Source organism: Brassica napus, chromosome C7 (assembly GCF_020379485.1).
Source record: "Brassica napus cultivar Da-Ae chromosome C7, Da-Ae, whole genome shotgun sequence".
Lineage (NCBI taxonomy): Eukaryota > Viridiplantae > Streptophyta > Magnoliopsida > Brassicales > Brassicaceae > Brassica > Brassica napus.
This window is the reverse complement of record NC_063450.1, coordinates 2,167,121-2,188,774: the sequence shown is the minus strand read 5'-3', so window position 1 is coordinate 2,188,774 and position 21,654 is coordinate 2,167,121. Positions and strand designations below refer to the sequence as shown.

General features: G+C 43.6%; 2 protein-coding genes and 1 pseudogene across 2 annotated transcripts; all 3 read right to left on the bottom strand.

Annotated features, from left to right (window-relative positions):
• Positions 1 to 977: 977 nt before the first annotated feature.
• On the bottom strand, positions 978 to 3,599 carry LOC106436746 (annotated as a pseudogene).
• A 1,145-nt stretch (positions 3,600 to 4,744) lies between these two features.
• On the bottom strand, positions 4,745 to 5,473 carry LOC106436744. Its single transcript, XM_013877692.1, has one exon. It carries the CDS (start codon positions 5,471 to 5,473, stop codon positions 4,745 to 4,747), a length of 729 nt encoding a protein of 242 aa, XP_013733146.1.
• Positions 5,474 to 8,328: 2,855 nt separating this feature from the next.
• On the bottom strand, positions 8,329 to 9,445 carry LOC125590345. Its single transcript, XM_048763880.1, has 2 exons — positions 8,723 to 9,445; positions 8,329 to 8,634 (listed from the first exon to the last, which is right to left on the bottom strand). The coding sequence occupies exons 1-2, from the start codon at positions 9,443 to 9,445 to the stop codon at positions 8,329 to 8,331; spliced, it is 1,029 nt and encodes a 342-aa protein (XP_048619837.1).
• Positions 9,446 to 21,654: the final 12,209 nt, after the last annotated feature.

Genomic DNA, 21,654 nt, shown 5'->3' with positions numbered 1-21,654 from the left:
ATGTCTCTGGTCGAGATAATCATATATGGTGGCCTAAGTCAAGGCTGAACCAATGCTAAATGTAGAAAGGTGTTCGGTACCTTTTTACATTTATCCGACCATATAACTACTAAACATGGGCATATCGAGTTTTTCTGCAGAAAAATGTTTTTAAGAAGCCATAAAGGAATTGTGCTTCGACTATTCCATTTGCAGGGCGTGTCTAGACCTTTCTGTCGAACCAGATTTAAAAAAGATGGAGCATATCCTTAAGTTTATGTGGTAATAGCTTGTTTTTTTATCTCGAGATCGAGTACGCTGCATCGGTCGATGAATGCTTATTGTATGAGTTATGTCTCTGGTCGAGATAATCATATATGGTGGCCTAAGTCAAGGCTGAACCAATGCTAAATGTAGAAATGTGTTCGGTACCTTTTTACATTAATCCGACAATATAACTACTAAAGATGGGCATATCGATTTTTTTTGCAGAAAAATGTATTTAAGAAGCCATAAAGGAATTGTGCTTCGACTATTCCATTTGCAGGGCATGTCTAGACCTTTCTGTCGAACCAGATTTAAAAAAGATGGAGCATATCCTTAAGTTTATGTGGTAATAGCTTGTTTTTTTATCTCTAGATCGAATCCGCTGTATCGGTCGATGAATGCTTATTGTATGAGTTATGTCTCTGGTCGAGATAATCATATATGATGACCTAAGTCAAGGCTGAACCAATGCTAAATGTAGAAAGGTGTTTGGTACCTTTTTACATTAATCCGACCATATAACTACTAAAGATGGGCATATCGAGTTTTTCTGCAGAAAAATGTTTTTAACAAGCCTTAAAGGAATTGTGCTTCACTATTCCATTTGCATGGCGTGTCTAGACCTTTCTGTCGAACCAGATTTAAAAAAGATGGAGCATATCCTTAAGTTTATGTGGTAATTGCTTGTTTTTATCTCGAGATCGAATCCCCTAATCCGACCATATAATCTGTTTTATTAGACTAAGCATATACATTGAGATGTCCATACTTTTGCATCACTCTTTTGTCGCCATAACGGCTGCCTCACTTGCTCTTAGTGTGCCTTGTGCCATGAGAGCTGCAAATTCACGCGTGATCTCTTCCTGAATCTTGGTCCTAGCATCACCCAGTGGATCTTCCTCCACCTTCTCTTTATTAGAAGAAGCTTGAGAAACCTGTGATGCTTTTTCAGTTGGAACTGAGGTTTTGGCATCCTCAGACTTGGATGCCTTCTCAGACTTGATTTGATTTTCACTGGGTTTGTTCGGTAGTTTTGGACCTTCATCCTTGCTAAAAGCTCCAAAAGGTTCTGTTTGAGGCCTAAACTGGGGAGCGTTAGGAACAGCGCCAGCTCTTAGAGTTGTTTCCAGGTTTTGTATCATCGGCACTGCAGAGGAGATGAAACTAGATCAGCAAAAAGCTAAAGACAAAGAGGTGCTAAGTATAAGCAACTTACTTAAAAGACCACCCATGGGGCTGTTCATGACCTCATTGTGAGTAAGCAGATTGTAGGATTCAGCAGTGTAACGTGGACTGATCTCTTCCAAGTACATCCCGAACACATCGGCCATGTTCGTTTGTACATCTGGAAAATGCATCCAGATGGTCCATCTAGATGTCTTATCTAGATGCTCCATCTGGGTGTTGTTCGTTTCTTCATTTCGTCCATGCATCCAGATGAATCATCTGAATGCAACTATGTTCGTTTGCTTTTCATTTTTTAACTTTCATCTGCATCTAGGTGGACTTGTTAATTAAATGACTAAAATATATTTTTTTACGTTTCGGTGGAAAAATAACATTTTTACCGTTTTGGCGGAAAATATTTTTGCGGTTTTTGAGGAAAAATATGTTTTTGGCGAAAAAGTGTATTTTCGTGGTTTCGGCGGAAAGTACGTTTTTATGGGTTTGGCGGAAAAATACGTTTTTGCGTTTTGGACGGAAAAAGTGTATTTTGTGGTTTTGGCGGGAAAAGTGTTTTCGACGAGAAAAGATTTTTTTCACGATTTTGACGGGAAAGTTTTTTTTCGCGATTTTGGGGGGAAAAGCTTTTTCGCGATTTTGGTGGGAAATTGTGTTTTCCGGTTTTGGCGGGAAATTGTGTTTTTCTGGTTTTGACGGGAAATTGCGTTTTTTCCGGTTTTGGCGGGAAAATACTGTTTTCCGGTTTTGGCGGGAAATTTGTGTTTTCCGGTTTTGGCGGAAAAATTCTGTTTCTCGGTTTTGGCGGGAAAATTCTGTTTTTCGGTTTTGGCGGGAAAATTGTGTTTACCCGGTTTTGGGCGGGAAAATGTGTTTTTCCGGTTTTGGCGGAAAAATCTGTTTTCCGGTTTTGGCGGGAAAAATCTGTTTTCCGGTTTTGGCGGGAAAATTCTGTTTTTCGGTTTTGGCGGGAAAATTGTGTTTTTAAGTTTTGGCGGGAAAATTGTGTTTTCCGGTTTTGGCGGGAAAATTGCGTTTTCCGGTTTTGGCGGAAAAATTATGTTTTCCGGTTTTGGCCGGAAAATTGTGTTTTCCGGTTTTGGCGGGAAAATTGCGTTTTTCTGGTTTTGGCGGGAAAATTGCATTTTTCTGGGTTTGGCGAGAAAATGCTTTTCGCGGTTTTGGCCGGAAAATGCTTTTTGGAGTTATGGCGGGAATATGCATTTTTTGGGTTTTGGCGGGAAAATGCGTTTTTTGGGGGTTTGGCGGGAAAATGCGTTTTTTCGGTTTTGACGGGAAAGTGCATTTTTTCGGTTTTGGTCGAAACGTGCGATTTACTAGTTTGACCGAAAAATGTGTTTTTATGGAAATGTGCGTTTTACATTTTTTTGCGGAAAAACGCATCTTGCGGTTTTAGCGGGAATGTGTGTTTTTCAGTTTTTGCGAGAAAATATATTTTTTGGTTATAGCGAAAAAATGTATATGCAAGAAAATAGAATTTACGGTTGAAAATAATATTTTGATTTTAAAAAGTCATTTTTGTCATTAATCATTTTGGACTGAACTAGATGCATCTGCATCCAGATGGACCATCAAGACTCACCTTCATTTAGGTGACAATTTGAGATGAGTTTTTAAAAATTCAGCTGGATGATCCATCTGGATGTAGCATTATAATACACAAAACGAACATCGAGTTGCATCTTCACCCAGATGGATCACCTGGGTGAGCAAACGAACAGGGCCATCCTTAGGAACATGTGATTCACCCAACTCTACAGTTCGCAGTGGTGCTCCATATGGGGTGGTACCAGCAGGCAAATATTGGATTCCTCCTCCAAAAAAGTACTCATTTCCATACACAACTATCCCCGTATGCCTGACAAAGGGATACATACTCAATGTTAATTAAACCAGCTCACACAGCGAAGAAGAAGACTCTCATATACGAAAAGAATAGAAGGCAAAGCAATTCAAAAGCAAAAGCGTATACACAATCAAGTATTCATTAGTTATGACGCATACAAACAAGCGTGTCAATATCTAACATAATTAACTTACACCCTGTTCTGCGACTGACTATCAAGTAATTGTAAGCCTAATGTAGTAATGTCTAAGTTAATGCAACACTATGGAGCTAAAAGGTTGAGACTTTCAGCTTTCACAAAATGTAGCTTTGTAATCGTATGTCCAAGAGAGAGAGAGAACTCACCAAACACCTACATTACTGGAACCATCGAGATGTAGTGTCCACTCGCCCTTTTCTTTTTCGTTGTCGCGGAGCTTGACTTCTTGTTCCAGAGCTGGGAGCATGGAGGGAGAAAATTCGGCCACGAAGTCAGCTAGGACTTGCGACTTAATGGCTGTGGCTGGTCGGAAGATCACATTGTATTCCCCTAGCTCTATGGCCACTTTGCAAGTCGTCCAGACACTTCTGGCTTGTGAAGGACTGCTTTGATGGGGAAAGAGGTGACCACCACGATCTGATGAGCCTGAAAGTAATGGCGCAGCTTTGGGGCCGCGATAACTAATGCAAGGGCAAGCTTCTCGAGATGACTGTAGCGGGTTTCCGCGTCTAGTAGTGACTTGCACTGACCGCGTGCTCTGATACTGCTAGATAGAGCAGTAGGACTTCTCCTTCCAAGGGTTTAGAGAGAAGAGGTGGAGTAGTGAGGTAGGCCTTGAGGTCGGATAGGGTCGACTCGCACTTATCGGTCCATTGGAAGTCTTTGGGGTTCTTCAAAGTCTCGAAGAAGGCATGCGACTTGTCAGATAGCCTGGAGATGAACCTACTAAGGCCGGCCATCCAACCTGTCAATCTTTGGACCTCCTTGACGTTGCGAGGAGAAGGTATCGCCTGGATGGCTCTTACCTGCTCTGGGTTGGCTTCGATGCCCCTGTGGGTGACTATGTACCCCAGGAACTTCTCAGAGCTTACTCCGAATGAGCATTTCGAGGGATTGAGCTTCATGTTATACCTTCTAAGAGTAGTGAACGCTTGTTGAAGGTGCGAGATATGATCCTCGGCATCCAGAGATTTTACCAACATATCGTCGATATAAACCTCCATGGTCTGCCCTATCTGATCGGCAAACATCATGTTGACGAGTCTTTGATAGGTGGAGCCGGCGTTCTTCAGTCCGAAGGGCATGACCTTGTAGCAGTAGATGCCCCGGGAGGTCATGAACAAGGTCTTCTCCTGATCGTCTGGATGCATTAAGATTTGGTTGTATCCAGAGAATGCGTCCATGAAGCTCATCAGCTGATGTTCGGCAGTCGCGTCGACCAGCTTGTCGATGTGAGGGACGGTTCAGATCTAGGTAAAGGACGGTTCTGGTACAAGATGAGAGATATCGGGCCAAGTAGACACCATCATCCCTTCAGATCTTGGTAAAGGACGGTTCTGGTACCTGCCCCTGCCTGGATTGCTAGCCTCCTTAGAGGACTTAGGATGGAAGGACTCGTCGCGGTCGCTCCTTACTGGTTTTGAAGGTTTCTGATCATACTTTGAGGAGGCCTTTGCCCTGCTTGCGACGTCTTCCTCCCATCTTACTTGAGCCCAAGCACGGGACAGCACGTCTTCCATGGTCATGCACTTGTACTTGGTCAGCTCCTTGTAGAGATCTCCTTCTGGAAGTAGACCCTTCTTGAAGGCTGAGATAGCCGTATCAGCGTTGCACTCGGGGATAACCACTTTCTCTTGGTTGAAGCGGGCTATGTAGGAACGCAAGGGTTTATTTCTGTGCTGGAGGATTTCATACAGATCGTCCGATCTCTTCTCTAGATGGCGGCTGCTGGCGAATTGCTCCACAAACTTGTCGCTAAGGGCCGCAAAGGACCTGATAGACTTGGTTGGGAGGTTAATGTACCATTGAAGGGCCGGACCGGTCAATGTTGACCCAAATCCTTTGCACATGGTAGCTTCCCTTGCTTCTCTAGGGATAGCCACGGCTAGCATGCGTTGCTTGTACTGGGCAACGTGGTTGTCGGGATCTCTGGTACCTTCGTACATCTTGATACTCGGGAAAGAGAACTTGCGTGGCATCTATACCGAAGCAATCTCTTCTACGAAAGGTGTATCGGAGTAGGATCTAGGATCGCTTCTCCGGATAGGGGGAGCTACTCCTGGAAGTCTCTCTACCATAGATTGGATGGTGCCGAACCTTTCGGAAACAACCTTCTCAAGGTAGGCAGCTAGGGCCGGATCTGAGATCTCGGGATCGTCGGGTGAATATTCTTCATCCTCCGTATCGGAACCGCTATCTTCTTGCCTCCGGGTCGCGTCTCGAGCAGTCTCTCGGCTATCGGGTCCGTCACTCGCGGTAGCGGGTTGTCGAGACATTCCATCGTCGTTGCGAGGAGTGCTGAGCGAAGCCATAGGTCGGCCCTTGGTTTGGAACCGCTTCCGCTTCTTACAGACTGCTCCAAGGGTTTGATTTTCTCGTCAGAGGACAAGGTTCTCTGCTTCCATGGCGTCTAGCTTCTCGGCGCTCTGCTGCAACTGCTTGGAGTGTTCTCCAAGTTGGTCTTTTAGGGTTTGAACTTCTTGGAGAAGCGTGACCTCCAGGCATGGTTTCTTGAACTTTATGGAGGTCGGTGATCTGACTCTGAAGAGCTTCGAGTCGGTTGAGGAGCTCGATCTCCCTCGGGGTGGCCTCAACTTTGTTAGTATCGTCTTCCGGTGTCATCGTCACGTAGTTGGATTACTCCCCTCCTTCTAGCGCCAAACTGTTATGGTATTTTTGTGTAGGGTCGTTTTAGTACTACGGAACACTAGAAGACTTGAATAAAAAGAATGAGAAATCGAGGCAGAAGAGATGTTCTTATTGAGTTTGTGTTTCGGGATTACAACGTTGGTGTATAAACCTAGTTCTATCGCCTAAACTCTAATCTCTTAGCCTCTGAAAGTCTATCCCTTGTTCTAGGGTTTGGGCTCCCCTTTTATAGTCGTAGATGTCGGTGTAGAGTAGGGCGAACTCTTCCATTATCGTAGAAATAGAAGTTTCCCCTTAGATGAAAAACTTCCATTTTGCTTCAAGGGTCGGTTTGACCAAGGGGATCAGATCTATAACAGGGGTCGGTCCCTGGTTTCTTCTTGAGCGAGGGTCCGGAAGTCAAGGTCCTATCTGAAAGCTGGAGAAAACTTATACTTGGATATTTTTCCCAACAACTATAGCGGGTCTCCGCGTCTAGTAGTGACTTGCTCACGTAGTAAATAGGATACTGTTTCCTTCCTTCCTCCCTTACAAGGATCGCGCTGACCGCGTGCTCTGATACTGCTAGATAGAGCAGTAAGACTTCTCCTTCCAAGGGCTTTGAGAGGAGAGGTGGAGTAGTGAGGTAGGCCTTGAGATCGGATAGGGCCGACTCGCACTTATCAGTCCACTGGAAGTCCTTGGGGTTCTTCAAAGTCTCGAAGAAGGCATGCGACTTGTCAGATAGCCTGGAGATAAACCTACTCAGGGCGGCCATCCTTCCTGTCAATCTTTGAACCTCCTTGACGTTGCGAGGAGAAGGTATCGCCTGGATGGCTCTTACCTGCTCTGGGTTGGCTTCGATGCCCCTTTGGGTGACTATTTACTCCAGGAACTTCCCAAAGCTTACCCCGAATGAAAATTTTGAGGGGTTGAGCTTCATGTTGTACCTTCTGAGGGTAGTGAACGCCTGTTGAAGGTGCGAGATATGGTCCTCGGCATCCAGGGATTTTACCAACATATCGTCGATATAAACCTCCATGGTCTGCCCTATCTGGTCGGCGAACATCATGTTGACGATCCTTTGATAGGTGGAACCGGCATTCTTCAGTCCGAAGGGCATGACCTTGTAGCAGTAGATGCCCCGGGAGGTCATGAACGAGGTCTTCTCTTGATCGTCTGGATGCATTAGGATTTGATTGTATCCGGAGAATGCATCCATGAAGCTCATCAATTGATGTCCAGCAGTTGCGTCGACCAGCTTGTCGATGTGAGGCAAAGGGAACGGATCCTTAGGACAGGACTTATTAAGGTATGTGAAGTCGATGCAAACTCTCCACTTCCCATTCTTCTTCCTTACGACCACCACATTAGCTAGCCAGTCCGGGTATTGCACTTCCCGTATGAACCCGGCGTCAAGTAGGTTCCTGACCTCTTCATTGATGATTTCATCCCTTTCAGGGGCGAACTTCCTCCTCTTTTGTCTGACAGGGGGATGCATTGGATCCACTTGGAGCTGGTGCATGATAACATCGGGATCAATTCCATGCATGTCTTCATGGGACCAAGCGAAGCAATCGGAGTTAGACCTCAGGAAGTCGAATAGTCTTTGTCTTAGCCCCTTCGGGAGCTTGGAGCCTATCTTCAGGTTTCGTTCCGAGTTCCCTTCTACTAATGGAACCTCATCCATCTCCTCAACCTCCGGCTCTTTGGTATGTGGGGCCGGAGGCTTCTTCTTTAATTGCTATAAGACCTGAGTCTTCCCCTTTAGGGTAGTCTGATAGCAGGACCTGGAATTCTCCTGGTCTCCCTTGATAGTCTTTATGCCCCAGGGAGTGGGAAACTTGACCAGTTGATGGAGGGTTGAAGGTACGACCCCCATGTCGTGGATCCAGGGTGTTCCTAGTATCACGTTATAGGATGAAAGGCAGTCGACGACTAAGAACTTCGTGGCCTGATTTATTCCCTCGGCATAGACTAGGAGAAGGACCTCTCCTAGAGTCTGCTTTACCTCTCCGCTAAAGCCCACAAGTGGAGTCGCCTTTCTTGTTAGGGCCTTAGGCTCTAGCCCTAGATCGGTGTAAGCCGAATGGAAGATAATATTACTGGAACTCCCGCTGTCCACTAGTATTCGCTTGACCAAGCAGTTTGCTATGACAAGCGAGATGACAAGGGCGACATGATGAGGAGCTAGGACCCTCTCCTGCTACTTTGCATTGAAGCTGATCTCGTCTGTCCCTAAGATTAGGCGCTTAGGATCCTCGGCCTCTTGGCCATTCCTGGCGTTGCGAGTACTCTTCTTGGCCGCGGCGCTGCTGATGCCGCTCACTTCCGATCCACCAGAGATAACATGGATTACTCGGTCTTGTTGTGGTGGCAATGTGGGAGCTGCTTCAGTGGGAAGGCCGGGACCCTCCTTGTTCAAGAGGTTTTTGGCTTTGTCCGAGAGGAATTCTCTCAGATGGCCTTTCTTAAGAAGCTCGGCGACTTCTATCTTCAGGGCTATGCAATCCTCCGTGGTGTGACCATGATCGTTATGGAATTCGCACCACCATTTGGGGTTCCGGTTAGCAGGCCTTCATCTTCGAGGGCCATTTTACCTGTGGACCCATTTGTCGTAGGACGCCGATCAGTTCTGGCTTCGTTATCGCAAGATGAGAGATATCGGGCCAATTAAACACCATCATCCCTTCGGATCTAGGCAAAGGACGGTTCTGGTACCTGCCCCTGCCTGGATTGCTAGTCTCCTTAGCGGACTTAGGGTGGAAGGCCTCGTCGCTATCGTTCCTTACTGGTTTTGAGGGTTTCTGATCATGCTTCGAGGAAGCCTTTGCCCTACTTGCGACGTCTTCCTCCCATCTTACTTGATCCCAAGCGCGGGACAACACGTCTTCCATGGTCCTGCACTTATACTTAGTCAGCTCCTTGTAGAGATCTCCTTCTGGAAGTAGACCCCTCTTAAAGGCCGAGATAGCCGTATCAGTGTTGCACTCAGGGATAACCACCTTCTCTTGGTTGAAGCGTGCTATGTAGGAACACAAGGGTTCATTCCTATGCTGGAGGACTTGGTATAGATCGTCTGATCTCTTCTCTAGATGGCAGCTGCTGGCGAATTGCTCCACGAACTTGTCACTAAGGGCCGCAAAGGACCTGATGGACTTCGTGGGGAGGTTAATGTACCATTGAAGAGCAGGACCGGTCAATGTTGACCCAAATCCTTTGCACATGGTAGCTTCCCTTGCTTCTCTAGGGATGGCCACAGCTAGCATGCGTTGCTTGTACTGGGCAACGTGGTTGTCGGGATCTCCAGTACCTTCATACATCTAAATACTCGGGAAAGAGAACTTGCATGGCATCTCTACCGAGGCAATCTCTTCTACGAAAGGTGTATCGGAGTAAGATCTTGGATCGCTTCTCCGGATAGGGGGAGCTACCCCTGGCAGTCTTTCTACCATAGATTGGATGGTGCCGAATCTTTCGGAGACCACCTTCTCGAGGTAAGCGGCTAGAGTCGGATCTGAGATCTTGGGATCGTCGGGTGAGTATTCTTCATCTTCTGTATCGAAATCGCTATCTTCTTGCACCCGGGTCGCGTCTCGAGCAGTCTCTCGACTATCGGGTCCGTCACCCGCGGCGGCAGGTTGGCGAGACGTTCCTCCATCGTTGCGAGGAGTGATGAGCGAAGCCATAGGTCGAACCTTAGCTCGGAACCGCTTCCATTTTTTGCCGGTTGCTCCAAGCGTTTGATTTTCTTGTGGGAGGACAAGATTCTCCGCTTCCATGGCGTCTAGCTTCTCGGCGCTCTGCTGCAACTGCTTGGAGTGTTCTCCAAGTTGGTCTTTTAGGGTTTGAACTTCTTGGAGAAGCTCGTGACCTCCAGGCATGGTTTCCTGAACTTTATGGAGGTCGGTGATCTGACTCTGAAGAGCTTCGAGTCGGTTAAGGAGCTCGACCTCCCTCGGGGTCGCCTCGACTTGATTAGTATCGTCTTCTGGTGTCATCGTCACGTATTTGGATTACTCCCCTCCTTCTAGTGCCAAACTGTTATGGTATTTTTGTGTAGGGTCGTTTTAGTACTACAGAACACTAGAAGATTTGATGTGTAAGAATAAGAAATAGAGGCAGAAGAGATGTTTATTGAGTATATCGTATGGGACTACAACGTTTGGTGTATGAACCCTAGTTCTAGTCGCCTAAACTCTAATCTCTTAGCCTCTAAAAGTCGATCTCTTGTTCTAGGGTTTGGGCTCCCTTTTTATAGTTGTAGATATCGGTGTAGAGTAGGGCAAACTCTTCCATATTCGTAAAAATGGAAGTTTCCCCTTAGGCGGAAAACTTTTATTTTGCTTCAAGGGTCGGTCTGACCATGGGGCAGACCTATAGCAGGGGTCGGTCCCTGGTTTCTTCTTAAGCAAGGGTCCGGAAGTCGAGGGCCCATCCGGAAGCTGGAGAAAACTTGCACTTGGATATTTTACCCCAACAGGCATATCGAGTTTTTCTGGCGAAAAATGTTTTTAACAAGCCTTAAAGGAATTGTGCTTCGACTATTCTATTTGTAGGGCGTGTCTAGACCTTTCTGTCGAACCAGATTTAAAAAAGATGGGGTATAGCCGTAAGTTTATGTGGTATTGGCTTGTTTTTTTATCTCGAGATCGAATCCGCTGCATCGGTCGATGAATGATTATTGTATGAGTTATGTCTCTGGTCGAGATAATCATATATGGTGGCCTAAGTCAAGGCTGAACCAATGCTAAATCTAAAAAATGTTCGATACCTTTTTACATTTATCCGACCATATAACTACTAAAGATGGGCATATCGAGTTTTTCTGCCGAAAAATGTTTTTAACAAGCCTTAAAGGAATTGTGCTTCGACTATTCCATTTGCAGGGTGTGTCTAGACCTTTCTGTCGAACCAGATTTAAAAAAGATGGGGCATAGCCTTAAGTTTATGTGGTATTGGCTTGTTTTTTATCTCCAGATCGAATCCGCTGCATCGGTCGATGAATGCTTATTGTATGAGTTATGTCTCTGGTCGAGATAATCATATATGGTGGCCTAAGTTAAGGCTGAACCAATGCTAAATCTAAAAAATGTTCGATACCTTTTTAAATTTATCCGACCATATAACTACTAAAGATGGGCATATCGAGTTTTTTTGCGGAAAAATGTTTTTAACAAGCCTTATAGGATTTGTGCTTCGACTATTCCATTTGCAGGGCGTGTCTAGACCTTTCTGTCGAACCAGATTTAAAAAAGATGGGGCATAACCTTAATTTTATGTGGTATTGACTTGTTTTTTTATCTCGAGATCGAATCCGCTGCATCGGTCGATGAATGCTTATTGTATGAGTTATGTCTCTGGTCGAGATAATCATATATGGTGGCCTAAGTCAAGGCTGAATCAATGCTAAATCTAAAAAATGTTCGATACCTTTTTACATTTATTCGACCATATAACTACTAAAGATGGGCATATCGAGTTTTTCTCCCGAAAAATGTTTTTAACAAGCCTTAAAGGAATTGTGCTTCGACTATTCCATTTACAGGGCGTGTCTAGACTTTTCTGTCGAACCAGATTTAAAAAAGATGGGGCATAGCCTTAAGTTTATGTGGTATTGGCTTGTTTTTTATCTCCAGATCGAATCCGCTGCATCGGTCGATGAATGCTTATTGTATGAGTTATGTCTCTGGTCGAGATAATCATATATGGTGGCCTAAGTTAAGGCTGAACCAATGCTAAATCGAAAAAATGTTCGATACCTTTTTTTAAATTTATCCGACCATATAACTACTAAAGATGGGCATATCAAGTTTTTCTGCGGAAAAATGTTTTTAACAAGCCTTATAGGATTTGTGCTTCGACTATTCCATTTGCAGGGCGTGTCTAGACCTTTCTGTCGAACCAGATTTAAAAAAGATGGGGCATAGCCTTAATTTTATGTGGTATTGACTTGTTTTTTTATCTCGAGATCGAATCCGCTGCATCGGTCGATGAATGCTTATTGTATGAGTTATGTCTCTGGTCGAGATAATCATATATGGTGGCCTGAGTCAAGGCTGAACCACTGCCGAATCTATAAAATGTTCGATACCTTTTTAAATTTATCAGACCATATAACTACTAAAGATGGGCATATCGAGTTTTTCTGCCGAAAAATATTTTTACAAGCCTTAAAGGAATTGTGCTTCGACTATTCCATTTGCAGGGCGTGTCTAGACCTTTCTGTCGAACCAGATTTAAAAAAGATGGGGCATAGCCTTAATTTTATGTGGTATTGACTTGTTTTTTTATCTCGAGATCGAATCCGCTGCATCGGTCGATGAATGCTTATTGTATGAGTTATGTCTCTGGTCGAGATAATCATATATGGTGGCCTGAGTCAAGGCTGAACCACTGCCGAATCTATAAAATGTTCGATACCTTTTTAAATTTATCAGACCATATAACTACTAAAGATGGGCATATCGAGTTTTTCTGCCGAAAAATATTTTTAACAAGCCTTAAAGGAATTGTGCTTCGACTATTCCATTTGCAGGGCGTGTCTAGACCTTTCTGTCGAACTAGATTTAAAAAAGATGGGGTATAGCCTTAAGTTTATGTGGAATTGGCTTGTTTTTTTTATCTCGAGATCGAATATGCTGCATCGGTCGATGAATGCTTATTGTATGAGTTATGTCTCTGGTCGAGATAATCATATATGGTGGCCTAAGTCAAGGCTGAATCAATGCTAAATCTAAAAAATGTTCGATACCTTTTTATATTTATTCGACCATATAACTACTAAAGATGGGCATATCGAGTTTTTCTCCCGAAAAATGTTTTTAACAAGCCTTAAAGGAATTGTGCTTCGACTATTCCATTTTTAGGTCGTGTCTAGACCTTTCTGTTGAACAAGATTTAAAAATGATGGGGCATAGCCTTAAGTTTATGTGGTATTGGCTTGTTTTTTATCTCGAGATCGAATCCGCGGCATCGGTCGATGAATGCTTATTGTATGAGTTATGTCTCTGGTCGAGATAATCATATATGGTGGCCTATGTCAAGGCTGAACCAATGCTAAATATAAAAAATGTTCAATACCTTTTTAATTTATCCGACCATATAACTACTAAAGATGGGCATATCGAGTTTTTCGGCCGAAAAATGTTTTTAACAAGCCTTAAAGGAATTGTGATTCGACTATTCCATTTGCAGGGCGTGTCTAGACCTTTCTGTCGAACCAGATTTAAAAAAGATGGGGCATAGCCTTAAGTTTATGTGGTATTGGCTTGTTTTTTATCTCGAGGCTGAACCAATGCTAAATCTAAAAAATGTTCGATACCTTTTTTAATTTATCCGACCAATAACAACTAAATATGGGCATATCGAGTTTTTCTGCCGAAAAATGTTTTTAACAAGCCTTAAAGGAATTGTGCGTCGACTATTTCATTTTTAGGTCGTGTCTAGACCTTTCTGTCGAACCAGATTTAAAAAAGATGGGGTATAGCCTTAAGTTTATGTGGTATTGGCTTGTTTTTTATCTCGAGATCGAATCTGCTTCTCTAGGGATTGCCACGGCTAGCATGCGTTGCTTGTACTGGGCAACGTGGTTGTCGGGATCTCCAGTACCTTCGTACATCTTGATAATCGGGAAAGAGAACTTGCGTGGCATATCTACCGAGGCAATCTCTTCTACGAAAGGTGTATCGGAGTAAGATCTAGGATCGCTTCTCCGGATAGGGGGAGCTACCCCTGGCAGTCTTTCTACCATAGATTGGATGGTGCCGAATCTTTAGGAGACCACCCTCTCGAGGTAAGCGGCTAGAGCCGGATCTGAGAACTTGGGATCGTCGGGTGAGTATTCTTCGTCTTCTATATCGAAATCGCTATCTTCTTGCACCCGGGTCGCGTCTTGAGCAGTCTCGAGCACTATCGGGTCCGTCACCCGCGGCGGCGGGTTGGCGAGACGTTCCTCCATCGTTGCGAGGAGTGCTGAGCGAAGCCATAGGTCGAACCTTAGCTCGGAACCGCTTCCGTTTGTTGCCGGTTGCTCCAAGGGTTTGATTTTCTTGTTGGAGGACAAGATTCTCCGCTTCCATGGCATCTAGCTTCTAAGCGCTCTGTTGAAACTGCTTGGAGTGTTCTCTAAGTTGGTCTTTTAGGGTTTGATTCTTGGAGAAGCTCGTGACCTCCAGGCATGGTTTCCTGAACTTTATGGAGGTCGGTGATCTGACTCTGAAGAGCTTCGAGTCGGTTGAGGAGCTCGACCTCCCTCGGGGTCGCCTCGACTTGATTAGTGTCATCGTCACGTAGTTGGATTACTCCACTCCTTCTAGCGCCAAACTGTTATGGTATTTTTGTGTAGGGTCGTTTTAGTACTACGGAACACTAGAAGATTTGATGTGTAAGAATAAGAAATCGAGGCAGAAGAGATGTTTTCAACAATAAGTATTTTGAAGGGATTTTAGTAATTAGTAATTAGTCATACAAAGGAATTGTGCTTCGACTATTCCATTTGCCTGAATCTGGTTCAGCCTCTCAGTTGGATCCGTTGGAGCTGTTGAAGTATCCTGTACCATAGTATATTAGTCAAACCCAGCTTATTGCTTTCAACTATACCAGTAAGGATCAAGAGAAGTATCTGTTTTCGTCCAAGTGATGCAGAAAAGCAAACAAAAATAATTCTAAAACTACTAATTTAGCTTCACTTTACAACAACTTTTAGTTAAGCAGTTCAATCCATTAACAGATTGCCTAATTTCAAGTGCTCTAATATTTTTTTGCAAACTGCAAAGTTCCACATTTTGTTTCTGTAAGATCCACGTGAAGAGTTAAATTAACCAAGGGTCACAGAACAAATCTTTACCTCGTAGCCCAGGAAGTACAAGCTGAATTTCATCTCAGAGAAATCAAGCCTTTTCAGCAATCTGGACAAATCAAACATAGAACGTGTAGTTTCCCCTGGGGACTTTACAAACGAAAGGAAAGAAGGCATATATGCAATATGCAATAGTTCACTTAGGGGAAAAATATGTAATATGTAGCTTCGGAGAGAAGATCATTCAAGAGGTGAAGACACTTACGACATTCCCAGGACACGTGAGTAGAAGTCAAGACTAGCCTTAGGGTCCTTCACCTGAAACATCTGCAAGTTAAATAAAAAAACAGACAGAATAGAACAATATCAAGCTTCTTCTCCAACCAATCCAACTTAAATCCAGCATCTCTCATGAATCCCAGTGCAGCATAAGCATCAGACAGATCATCCTGGAAGACCTCCTGCGGTGACTGGCATATAGTCACAATCAGAATGAGTAGAAAGCTTGTGTAAGCCTGTCCTTAGATTTGGGTTCTTTGGACGGAATTCAGTTGCAAGCTCCCAGTGACTTTCAAACATACGGCTCACAGATTCTGCCTGTGGTTGAGAAAAGGGTAAATAAAGTCAAACCATATTTAGATAAACAGTTTTGCGAGACCATTAAACTATGGATAACAAACTTTATGTTCTTTCTAGTGGCTTAAAATTCTACACACAAACTTAGTAGCATTCTTAATTTCTTACATGTGAAGGAGGAATCTGAAACCCATTAACAATCATTGTTTCTATTATTGTTGAAGATTCTTCTGACACATCTAATTTGCCAACAACTTGAAGAACATCTATCTCAACCAAAATTTTGAGCTCCCCATTTACAGGAAATCAACAAGCTTTGCAAGGAGGATACATTCCCTTGCTCTCCCTTCAAACATTCTTATCCTACACACAGGCTTCTTAGTTACTCTCTTCACTTTCTGAGACATGCCATAAAATGGGTACGTAGCAAAGAGTCGCAAGGGTTTCCATATAACCGAGACCGTTGTTTACTTTAATCAAGGGCATGCAACATCTAACAGAGTGGAAGCAATGAGAGATGCATTAGTGTCCAAGAAACAATCTTGGAGTGGGGAAAATTCAGACAACCATGTCAAAAAATGATCTCTTGGCTCTTTAATCTTCTGCAAGCACTTACCCCTTTTGATCTCACTCATTATCCTGAAAAAGACCCTTTAAATTCAGATATCAAAATGTCTTTACATCAGATGAGAAAGACGGTTTGTTTGATATGAGTGCTTTGCCTGCAACTCCTTGCCCTTTGCTCAGATAATCCCCCAAACATGCATTTACAAAGCCTTCCATGTCCATGTCATTCACATAACATGCCGTTCAAAGAATGACTTTTATTTTATTTTTGCATATACTTTGACTAGCTCATCGTTAGCTTACTTGGAGTAACTACGATGAATCCAAGCTAGAGCTAAAGGCAACCTATGTCCATGGCACATTGTTCGAATGACATCTCTTCTTTTTGGTTGCTTGAAAGGTACTGTGATAGAGAGACACTATTAGATTTAGGGAAGAGAAATTAAAAAAAAAAAAAAGAGAACCATTTTTGTTTGCTTGGTTCAGAGATACCTGGCTACGAGGAATAATTGATGTAGGGGAAGATTACAGCTTCAAAATCTCCCGCTCTACTTTAATATGCACCACGTGACAAATCAGCCGACTCTGTATATAACACTCTTCAAACAAACCCCTCTCTCCCCGCCCGCTCTAATTCTCGCGCGAAAAGATTTAGGGTTAGGGTTACTCGCTCTCTGGCGACTCTCTTCTCCTTTTCATTTTCTCGAGAAAGTCAGGGGAGAATCAATGGAACGCCAAGGAGGAATTGACGATAAGTAAAAAGCTGATCTCTCTCTCTCCGATCTTTCCTTTTCCCGTGTAATTTCTCCGACATATCTTCGGTTTCGTACAGGGATCCCATGAAGAATAATTTGATTGAATAATTTGTGCTCTGTGATCGGATTTGATTGAAGAATATGTGCTATGTGATGGATTTGATGCAAGCAATTGATTTTGCAATGCATTTTGCAAGAAAGTGACTTGTGGTGATTGTGGTGAAGTGTGTCGTTTTTGGTTGCAGAGTGAAATTCTTCATAGACTTCCCATGGAAGATTTGTCTAAGGCGAGATTGACATGCAAGACTTGGTTCAAGAGTCTAGTGGAGGCTTCTTTCATCCTCAGACATCTCAAGGTTTCAAATGAGCGGTTTCTACGTGTTGAACATGAGGTTTCATCGATCAATCCAATCGATTCTTCTGTGAAGTCTGCCCCATTACTGTTGGGAAAATTATCCAATATCGATGAGATGAAGATGGTATTAGACAACTAGAAAATTTAAGAAGAAGACTCTTAATATTTAGGAAAGGGTTTACTACAAAGATTTTGTTTTTGGAAACTCTCTCTTACAAATATTTTTCTCTCTTGTTTTTCTTGATTCTTGGATGATTACAAATGGTGCTAAGCACCCCTATTTATACTAGTAAGTGGAGACTACAAGTTAGTTCTACACACTTTATCTTCTACACACTTCATCTTCTACACACTTCCTTTCTACACACTTCTTCATCCTTCTCCATTTTTCTCTAGATATTTCTTCTTCTTCTTGGGCTTCTTGGGTCTTGGGCTAATGAGGGAAAAACCCAACAAATCTCCCCCTTCCCGATTTAGCCCGAAACCGTTGCCATCCCAGTGCCTTTGCAGCAATCTTCAAACTTCTTCAGCGGTAATACCTTGGTCATAAAGTCTGACCAGTTTTTGTCGGTGTGTACCTTTGTGAGATGTATGAGCTTCTCTTCAAGAACTTTTCGTATCCAATGATGCCGAATGTCGATGTGCTTCGAGCGAGAGTGAAATGTTGGATTCTTTGCTAGGTGAATAGCACTTTGGTTGTCACATAGCATGTTGTACTTGTCTTGCTTTACTCCCAACTCAAGCAAGAAGTTCTTCATCCATAGCATCTCCTTGCACGCTTCCGTTGCTGCGATGTACTCCCGCTTCCGTGGTGGATAAGGCAACACACTTTTGTAGCTTCGACTGCCATGAAACAGCTCCCCCTGCAAAGGTAGTACAAAGCCTGATGTCGATTTCCTTGAATCTTTATCACCAGCCCAATCTGCATCGGTGTAACCGTTCAGCTCCAATTTTCCATTGCCAAAACATAGACACTTCTTCGTTGTGCCTCGTAGATAGCGTAGGATCCACTTAACTGCTTTCCAATGCTCCTTTCCTGGATTCGCTAGAAAGCGACTCACAACTCCTACTGCATAGGCAATGTCCGGTCTGGTGCACACCATAGCATACATGAGACTGCCTACTGCTGATGCATATGGAGTAGTCTTCATTTCTTCTTTCTCTTTCTCACTTGTTGGACTTTGCTCCGAACATAACTTGAAATGTCCACCAAGTGGAGTGTTCACTGGCTTTGCCTTATTCATGTTGAATCTCTCCAACACCCTTTCAACATATCGTTCTTGGGATAACCACAAAAGCTTCTTTGGTCTATCCCGAGTGATTTTCATTCCAAGAATCTGTCTCGCTTGCCCCAAATCTTTCATTGCAAAGGACTCTCCTAGGTCATTCTTCAATGCGGCTATTTTGTTGCGATCTTGGCCCACAATCAACATATCGTCAACATAGAGTAATAATATGAGAAAGTTGCCGCTTTCGTACCTCTTTATAAAAACGCAATGATCGTTCTTGGTTTTCTTGAAGTTGTGATCCACCATGAAGGAGTCAAACTTCTTATACCATTGTCTTGGGGCTTGCTTGAGACCGTAAAGACTCTTCTTTAATCGGCACACCAAGTCTTCTTTTCCTGGAACCTTGAATCCTTCAGGTTGCTCCATATAGATCTCCTCCTCGAGTTCACCATGTAGAAAGGCCGTCTTGACATCGAGTTGTTCAATCTCCAAGTCTAGAACTGCTGCTAGACCAAGAACCACTCGGATAGAGGACATCTTCACCACTGGAGAGAATATTTCTTCAAAATCTATGCCTTTCTTTTGGTTGAATCCTTTCACAACCAATCGAGCTTTGTATCTTGGATTTGAGCTTCTATCTTCATACTTCAACCTATACACCCACTTGTTCTTCAAGGCTCTCTTTCCTTTTGGTAGCTTCATCAGCTCATAAGTGTGATTATCATGCAAGGATTGCATTTCATCTTGCATAGCTTCAACCCACTTATCTTTATGGGTGTCTCCTATGGCCTCCTCATAGCTTTGAGGCTCCCCTTCATCTGTAAGATTAACGTACTCATCTCGATAATATCTTACAGATGGTCTTGTCTCTCTTCCAGACCTTCTTGGCTCATTCTTCTTCCTCTGGCTCCACTTGAACTTCTTCTTCACCTTCATCACCATTCGGATCCATGATTGGATCCCCTTCGCCATCATCTCCAATCACTTGTTCATGATCTTGAGGCTTATGAGAATCTTCATTCCTTACAACCCTTAGCTTTGGTTTCTTTGATTTGTTGATGTCTTCGATTGTTTGATCTTCGAAGAAAACAACATCTCTGCTCCGGATAACTTTTCTGTTAACCGGATCCCAAAGCCGATAGCCGAATTCGTCTTTTGGTGATCCAAGATAAATGCACTCTTTAGTCTTAGAGTCTAGCTTGGCTCGTTCATCCTTAGGTATATGGACAAACGTTCTGCAACCGAACACCTTCAAATGGTTGTAAGAGACCTTCTTACCCGACCAAACTTCCTCCGGGACATCGCCTTCCAAAGGAACTGATGGTGTAAGATTTATGACGTCCACTGCAGTCTTTATGGCTTCTCCCCAAAATGGTTTGGGTAGTTTAGCGTGAGAGAGCATGCACCGAACTCTTTCTGTGATCGTTCGATTCATTCTTTCAGCTAGCCCGTTCAGTTGTGGCGTCTTTGGTGGTGTCTTCTCCATCCTGATTCCATGAGCTTTGCAAAACGCTTCAAAGGGACCTCGGTACTCTCCACCATTGTCAGATCGAACACACTTGAGTTTTTGACCCGTACTTCGCTCTGCTTGGGCTACAAACTCCTTGAAAGCATCAAGAACTTGATCTTTTGACTTCAAAAGGTATACCCATACCTTCCTTGAATGGTCATCAATAAAGGTGACGAAATATGATGCCCCTCCATTGGATTTCTCGGACATGGAGCATACGTCAGTATGCACAAGATCAAGAATATGCTTTCTTCTCATAGGCGTAGATGATCTTCGGAAAGCGACCCTATGTTGTTTTCCGGCTAAGCAATCATGACATGGTGAGAGAGAAATACCTTTCATATCAGGAAGAAGTTTCTTGCTAGAAAGTATACTTAAACCTTTCTCACTCATATGCCCGAGTCTTCGGTGCCATATATCGATGTCATCACTTGCAACGTTTACTTCTTCCTTGCAAAGCTTGGCTTGAGTCACGTATAATGAGCCTTCTTTTCTTCCTCGAGCCATGATCAAACTTCCTTTGGTTAACTTCCATTTGCCACCACCAAAATGACTGTCCAAGCCGACATCATCGAGCTTTCCGGTTGATATGAGATTGAGTCGCATGTCGGGAACATGTCTCACATCCTTGAGAACTATCTTACATCCAGTGTTTGATGTAAGAATAACATCCCCCTTTCCAATGATCTTGCTTCTTCCTTGATTTCCCATTTGAACATTACCAAAGTCACCACTTTGATAGGTTGTGAAGAAGCTTCCATGAGGGGTGACGTGAAAAGAAGCACCAGAATCAACGATCCATGAGCTATCATCAGAGCTAAGATTACATTCTCCAACGAGATATAATTCTTCGCTCTGGTCTTCCACAATGGTGGTAGTCTTTTCTTCATGCTTCTTTGTAGGATTGAACCGGTCTGGTTTGATATTACCAGCTTGTTTGTCTTTCTTGAAAAACCGACATTCCGACTTCATGTGACCCTGTTTGCCACAGTAATAGCAAGTAACTCTCGGACGTGACTTGGATCTTCCTCGAGATTGGTCTCGTCCTCTGCTTCGGTTTTGACCACGAGTCTCTTCTCTACCTCGTCTATCAACAATGTTAGCTTCTGAATATGAACTCGAACCTCGTTCCTTCCTGCGAACTTCTTCGTTTAGAAGGCTATCAGTGACGGTGTCCATGGTAAGCTTTCCCTCCGGTGCTGAATTGCTTAGAGTGACAACTAGTGTGTCCCAACTCTCCGGCAGTGAACTGAGGAGTAAAAGGGCTTGCATTTCGTCTTCAACCTTCATATCAACTTTGTTAAGCTGATTTACAATCCCCTTGAAATTGTTCAAGTGCTCCATCATGCTCTGGCCATCCTTGTACTCCAACTTTACCAACCGTCGAACAAGAAGAGCTTTGTTTCGAGGTGTTTTCTTTTGAATCATGGATTCAAGTTTTGTCCATAATTCAAAAGCATTTGTGTAGGTAGAGACATGTTCAAAAAGAGATCGGTCGACATACTTACGGATTACGGCAACCGCCTTTCTATTAAGAATCTCCCATGCTTTATCATCCTTTCCTTCCGGCTTATCCTTCATGATGATGGGCTCATGCAAATCCTTACAATAAAGGTGATCTTCCATCATCGGTTTCCAATAAGAGAAGTTGTCCGTCGTGAGCTTGAACATGTCACCTTCAAAGGTAACGGTGGCCTCCATCTTCACTTCTTCAAAGATAACGGTAACCTTTGCTCTGAA